This window comes from Punica granatum, chromosome 4, assembly GCF_007655135.1.
Source record: "Punica granatum isolate Tunisia-2019 chromosome 4, ASM765513v2, whole genome shotgun sequence".
In the NCBI taxonomy this organism is placed as follows: Eukaryota; Viridiplantae; Streptophyta; class Magnoliopsida; order Myrtales; family Lythraceae; genus Punica; species Punica granatum.
The window spans coordinates 12,654,856-12,661,851 of NC_045130.1; the positions used below are offsets into that span (position 1 = coordinate 12,654,856).

General features: G+C 42.1%; 1 protein-coding gene across 1 annotated transcript; it reads right to left on the bottom strand.

Moving 5' to 3' along the window:
* Nucleotides 1-826: 826 nt before the first annotated feature.
* LOC116204847 (splicing factor 1) lies at nucleotides 827-5,365 on the bottom strand. The gene is made up of 9 exons (XM_031537177.1): nucleotides 4,934-5,365; nucleotides 3,700-4,027; nucleotides 3,330-3,455; nucleotides 3,185-3,224; nucleotides 3,026-3,108; nucleotides 2,860-2,937; nucleotides 2,722-2,772; nucleotides 2,466-2,600; nucleotides 827-2,366 (listed from the first exon to the last, which is right to left on the bottom strand). The coding sequence occupies exons 2-9, from the start codon at nucleotides 4,006-4,008 to the stop codon at nucleotides 999-1,001; spliced, it is 2,190 nt and encodes a 729-aa protein (XP_031393037.1). The 5' UTR covers nucleotides 4,009-4,027; nucleotides 4,934-5,365; the 3' UTR covers nucleotides 827-998.
* Nucleotides 5,366-6,996: the final 1,631 nt, after the last annotated feature.

Here is a 6,996-nt window from a genome sequence, read left to right on the forward strand (position 1 = left end):
AAACTAAAATGAAAGGTCATGCTAGAATTGAGAACTTGAGCAAAGATCATGCATTTTTTACATAACTAGCCCTAAAAGAAAAAAAAGGGACCTCTCCTTGCATCGCAACTCAGCTTCACTGTAAATATATATACAGGTACAGATAAATCAATGCTTGTTAATGAAATTAAGGAGCTCAAAATGTTTACATGGGGGATAATTAGAATCCTCTGGGCATTAGTTTTTTCTCCTCTAAATGAGCAGGGACGATAGCTAAGTGAAAGAATGAGATTAATACTATTATGTATTGACGATGAATATATATATAACCGGAGTCGTCAATATGTTAGGTAATCCAGATGAGCTTCTGCAGCACTTTTCCAAGTAAAAAAGGGTCCGGTTATTCAAAAAATTTCATGAATATTTTAAGTTGGTCCAAAATATTTTTTTGATAATTTATTGGTACAAAAAGTTTGAAAACCGTTTCAATGTAATACATTCCGTCAATTGCCCTTGATGCCGTAAACATTTTGCTGACGTAGCGCGTCCTATGTGTCACTTTTATTACGTGAAACTAATCATAGTACGCCACGTCATTTAAGATGAAATAAAAGTTTAAAAAGTCTAATAAAAATATAGAAAATAATAAAAAAAATACAAAAAAGTAAAAATTTAGAAAAATAATTTTAAAAACTTTTAAAAATAATTCTAGTGTAATATTGCTCATTTTTTCCATGTACTAAGTCGGTCTCTATTTCTTCTCTCGAATTTCCAAACCGAGTAATGGAGTGATCAAGTTACAAAGTTCATCGAACCTTATGATAAGCAGAAGTATGACATGAAAGGATAAAGATCAAGTGTAGGTTGCAAAGAAGTCATGAACCTTGATTAAAACACGAGCCTATATAATTTTACAAGATATTGAGCAGACGGTGAACAACAGATATCCAATTTAGAATGCGAAATTAAATCAGTGAAACTCACCTATCTAGTTTCTAGCTACAACCAGAAAAACACTTCTATTTGACCCCAACGGAGGCCATCAAGTCTTCATACTCGGGATCATTCTCCCGTCTCTTCCCACCGCTCAAGTTATCTCCTTGCCGCTGAGGTATGTTGGACATCGTAGTTGGGGAGAACGGGTCATAAACTTGAGGCTCTCTAGCACCAGGCCCAGGTCTGCCGAAGGGGAGATTGCGATTGAACTGCTGGATTGGAGGCAAAAGCATGTCAGCCCGATTCATTGGCGAGCGGAAGATTCCTCGAGTTTCCATCAGATTGCCTGGCCCTGAAGGAAAAGCAGGACCAAGATTTGGCGATCTGACAGCGGGCCCGTAATTCATCTCTCCCATCGCAGGGACCCTATTAGGGAATGGGAATCTACCCGGAATTGGTGGCCTGGGGAATTCTGGGCGAGGTTGGAAATCAGGCACTGGTGATGAACGAAACGATGGAGCTTGAGGTGCTGCATTAGGAGGCAAATACCTCGGCATTTGAGGGCGGTGATGATGTTGAAAAGTGAAGTCACCGAAATTCGGGTTTTGGGGTGCTGCCACTGATGATGATCTCATGGGAGGGAAATTGGGGCCTGGGCTCGACTCAAAAGGGGGTAGAGGTGGTCTAGATGGAAGTTGCGAAGGACTGAGTCCTAGGGAAGAGTTTAGAGGGTTCCCTCGATGAGTAGGCATTCCTTGAGGGCTGTTGTTTATTGGTATGGGCAGAGAAGTTGAGGACGCAGCAGAGGGAAAATTAGGAGGGATGGGACGATTTAGAGGTCCACCTGGTGAGATCAGAGTGGGCGACCCAGATGCAAAGCTTAGAGATGATGGGTTTGTATTGGCCATTGATGTGTTTGAGATTGGTCCCGTGGAAGCAATGTTTGGTTGCGGAAACATGGGATGAGGTCCCTGAGCCATAGACGGTCTTGCAACCGAAGGAAATGGAGCTGTGGAAGACTGCAGAACTGGTAAGACATGATTTCCTGGAGGAAGACGAATATCTGGAGGATGAGGATGATTCATGTAAGGATTTTGCATAAACTGAGATGATTGGTTAGGGGGGAGTAAGTTTGTGCCAGCTAGAGCTGGCTGAGAACCAAACGGCAAAGTCAAGTTCGGACGACTTGAAGGTGGGGAAGGTTGGTGCAGAAGATTATTGGCTAGTGCGGAAGAATTCGGAGGATTAAAGATAGAAGGTGAAGGCATTGAAGCCCAGGGACTGGAGAACTGGAAATGACCCTCAGATGGAGCTCGAGAACTTCCCATGAATGGTTCCCCTGCTCCCTGAGGAGCCAAACCCACAGGGATAGATGCATGCTGTTCGCTAAGAATGTTTTGATTGTCAGCACCAGTAGCAGTAGAGAGAGCAGAAGCAGTGGCCAAATTGCCCTGATACGAAAACGAGAGGATGCTTTAGAGTCTAGATTGAAGGATCCAGAAAAAAAGATTATTTGATAATCTTCTGATGAATTCGTAAACTGAGCTTACTGATACAGAGGTCACTAGCAGCTCTATGACGGAAACTGCTGCATCAACTTTGTCATACATGTCGGCAGAGACATGAATGTAGATCTCTTCATAAGATCCCTGAAAATCATTTCCGTCTACTGGAATGATTTCAGCCTGCGACAAACGAATAAAATCGGTCAACACTATTTCATATAAGTATTAAACTAAGGCAATCTGAAGCAAAGAGCAGTAAGCATTTGTCTAAAGAACAAATGCGCGTGAGCCGTAAGAGTACCTTATCCTTCCCTGCTTTAATGCCATAAACTTGCAATTTGGCTCCTGTTTCCTGGATTACATACCAATTTTGTCATCCAAGTCATAGACTACTCAAGAGTATTCAATAGTATCAGATGGTAGCAAGATAAATTTTTACCTTTTCAAGTCTCTTCCGATTATCTCCTCCAGGTCCGAAAATCAAGCCGATGAAATTGTATCCAGGAAATTCCTTAACCTGGGAAGCATTTACTTTGAGAATGTTCTAATATTTTATGATTGTAATTGCGTGACCAGACAAATATAATTGAAGAACCTGAATTTACCGGAATTGGAACTCTGTCCTCTTTCAGCAAGGGTTTATAATCAGGTGGGGCCTTGTAATTTGCATTTAACTTCAGAATCTCACCTGCAAATAAAGAAATATAGTCATTCCATGCATAATTTAGAAAACAAAAATAGATCAAAAAAGCTCCCAGCAGTACCTATAGCCTCCCGCCTTTCAAGTTCCAACTGTTTTGACTTCTGTATCAAAGATAGGAGGAAGAATGCAGGTTAGGCTTACTGAACGGGAAAATTCGAAAAGTTAAGAAGCAATCATTCAAAATGGCAGTATTGATAGATATGTACCTCACGGTCAAGGACATGACCGGAAGATTTTCCCTTCAGCTGCTCCGATACTGATGGGGAGTCCAAACTCTCACACAACTCTAGAATTCCTGATCTAAGCTGCTGTGTTATTTGGTCCACCCGAGTCTGCTCAAAATTTGTACCACCACACAGGCAGTAATATCACTTAGTGGCACCTGGAATGGGAAGCTTCCATGTGTACCATTCACATGGATAATGCTTAACATTCAGCACCAATTAGGAAAAGGCACTGTCAAAGCTGCCACTGAAGCAGCAATATACGCCCTTCCACAAACTGGGATTACCAGATAACTCAACTAACAAATTACTTGGAATTATTAAGTTAACAATGAGAAGACATAAGAATTACCTGAAGAGCCAAGGCTCTTCCTTTTTTGACAGTGGCATCTTGGGTCAGGTCAGGGCCCCACTTTGTTTTCCTCTGGGACTGCTTGGGACTTTCTTCTTTGGCCGTATCACCGCCAATCAGCTTTTTATTTCTTTGAAAAATAGGAACCAGTGAACCTGATAATTTATTCTTTGGTATAACAAATCCAGACTTTGCAGCAAACAAGGAGACCTTCGGGGTGCTTGTTGATGTCACCAATGAAGCAGTGGCTTCAGACATCTTAGTTCTGGGAGGTTCAGCAATAGATGTATACTCAACCTTTGTACTCATTATTGTTTCAAGTCATTACCTGCAGCCACAGTTCAAAGCATAGCTACTTGAAGACCTTTATTTATTATTTTATTTTTTTGAGGGAATGGCAAATAACATAAAAGCACCAAGCAGGTGCAAACAAGCAGGCACTGAGTAAAAACAATATGTACAGAAAAGCGTGTATCAAGAACAAGGCAGATTGTCTACACACCCAAAGTATTATCAAGAATCCTGAATCTACCAAAAGTATTGTATTTCTAATCTAAGTAGCTGCCGAAGACTTTCTTTCTACTACAAATTATTCATGGAAAACACTGAAAGATGTGATTAGGTTACTGTCAAAATTTGACAGAAGAGTGAGGATTTTCCATGTCCATAGCATTGAACAGAGGGTGAAAAGGACCAAAGGTAGAAGGCAGCTCCTCAACAACATCCTCCCCAACCCCCAGCCAAGAGGGTGTCAATGAAAAGAAAAAAAGGAATAAAAATACATGGAGCGTGCAAGGAAAGGAAAACATTGAATTTAAGTTGCAGTAGGTTCATTACCTTACTAGATCACCAGCCAACCTATACTACATCGTAGCATTGGTAATCCGTATCGACATGTTTGCTATAGCAATAAAATGCCCTCTAAACAAATTCGATTCAGCACATGAAAAGCATATCCTATCACAGACGCCACAATCTGAAATTCAAGGAAATGGAAATGCAGACTACAATCCCACATATGTCGTATACTCGATGACTAAAAGCTACACGTATCATAGAACTACCCAGAAATGCAATCGAAATGTAGTGTAACGATCGAAATAACCAGAAATGTACTGCCTGCATCAAGGCAGGGGCGGAAGCTCCTATCAAGCTATAGAAGACAAAGCTCGAACAAAACCGATCAAGACATACCAATATAGCTCAGATACTACCACAATAGATTGCCGCTTACCATTGCCCCGAGTATCAAAATCCTCGTGCTCAAACAGCCACAGTCTGGCAGTTGCTCTTATTATGCGGATTGCTCATGTTGCCTCTCCGAACTCGTTCTCTCGAGGCCCTAATGGAGGCCGGGGGAATCGTTGATATCCTCCCAATTGAAGCTTGGTGAACCCTAGCTCGGAGGAAGCGGACGAGGGGGCTACGAGAGGGGATCGGAGGATCGGGAATCGCCGGGAGAGAGAATATGACCTGGCCGCGATAGAGGACAACTGCGAGAGCGAGCAAGAATAAGTGACGACGGGGGCGTCGGCGGTGTCGACGGGGATGTCGTCGGAACCCAAGATGGCGTTAAGGGAGTGGGAGAGGAGAGGAAATGCCCGAGGCAGCCGAGAGATGGATTGGAAATGGCGACTGAGAGCTACCGTAGCGATGCTAGGTTTGCAAAAAACAGATATATTGAATAATAATATCATAATAAAACTTTTCCGGTTACAAGAGGGTGAATGTATTAGTACAAGAAAAAGAAATTTTATTCTAATAGTTAATAATTAAGAAGTATGGGTAGTCAGGTAACGAGTACTAAATTTAGAATTTCTTTATTATCATATGATAATATGTATCGTTACACTACAACATCTTTGATTTAGAATTTTCTATATGCACCACGTTATACTATTTTTTTTAGTTGAATTAATAACCAAAAAAATAAAAAAAAATTCACATTTTAACACGAATTTTTCCTTAAATAAAAATGCGCAAACTTTCAATCTTGTATCACATATAGCACGGAGTTAGTTTCTCTGTCAGTTAGACAGATTTTGCTGGCATGCACTTGACAATACCACGTGACTCGTAGTGATTAGTCGAGTGGGACCACGTAGGATTTTTCAAATAAAAACATATGCAGAAAATGTAAAAAAGAAAATCTAAATAAAACCCTAATTATGGAGGAAGAGAAAGGGGACGATGGAAGCCTCACAATAGCCACCACACACCCCAATCAAGATTCCTGGCAACCTCAGTGGTCCTCGGCGACCCTATAGGAGCGAAGATTATAGCCAACGACCTCGATAAGGGGTGGTGGCCGCCCCGTGAGGGCCCGCGGGTTGGAATTGAAATTACCCCAAAATTTGGAGTCTATTTAATTTCGATACAATTCCAATTGGAAGGGTCTTGTCGGCGGCCGTCACCCCAATCGGGATTGTGCGCACCCGAATTTTAATATCGTCGGGGCACGCGAGCGCGCGCCTATGCAACGCGGCTTGGGAGTGTCCACTTTCCCGGGGACGCGCGACGGACGCACGTGAGAAGGAGTCGCCACTTGCCATTTTACGACCCGAAGGTCGAGGGCCGGCAAGTTACCCGGGTCTAGGGGTACGGGGTACACCTAATTGCTAAGGCATATGGTCTGCAAAACCCGAGGTTTCGAATTCGGGGGTTCTGTTACATGCGAGCCTATATCTCGCATGCCCTATCGGTACTCTAGTTTGTCTAGGCTTGCCATTTTTAATTTAATTACCGCTTAATTAAGTTTCGCTCATCTTACGCGTTTTGACACCGTAAATTCGAAGAAACACTCTAACCGTCCACTCTCCGACCGGGATTCTTACATGAATAAATGTACAACATAAATCCTTACATTGTTCTCTCAAATAAATAACATACAAATTACAATAACTGAATCCCGGTCGAATCGCGTTCGGTTATTATTCCACTCGTGCTCATCGTGTGGTTTGAAAAGACTGGAATTGAAATTAAGATACGCGCTCAGTGTTAGGGAGTTAGACCCCGTGATCTACGATTGGGACGTTGGACCCCCTATGGATCATATTCTAAGGGATGGGGCTCGATCTGCATAACAAAACAAGTGCAAGAATGTAACAAAACGGACATAAATAAATAAACAATAGGGTTTTGTTATTGCCGAATTTACATGAATTAACCGATTATTAACCGGGGTATCTTGGCATGCAAATCCTACCCTACACAGACAAAGTGGGTACAAGGTGTGAATCGATCAAGGATCGCCTTGGGAAGGTATTTCGTATTCGGCATTATTTTCCGATGACCTGA

What these genes read in the sequence shown, in the direction of transcription:
- LOC116204847 (XM_031537177.1), bottom strand. Translation starts at nt 4,008, where the DNA reads ATGAGTACAAAGGTTGAGTATACATCTATTGCTGAACCTCCCAGAACT. An exon ending in TGAAAGGCGGGAGGCTATAG is followed by an intron (nt 3,109 to 3,184) that starts GTACTGCTGGGA and finishes CTTTATTTGCAG; the next exon opens with GTGAGATTCTGAAGTTAAAT. An exon ending in AGGACAGAGTTCCAATTCCG is followed by an intron (nt 2,938 to 3,025) that starts GTAAATTCAGGT and finishes AATGCTTCCCAG; the next exon opens with GTTAAGGAATTTCCTGGATA.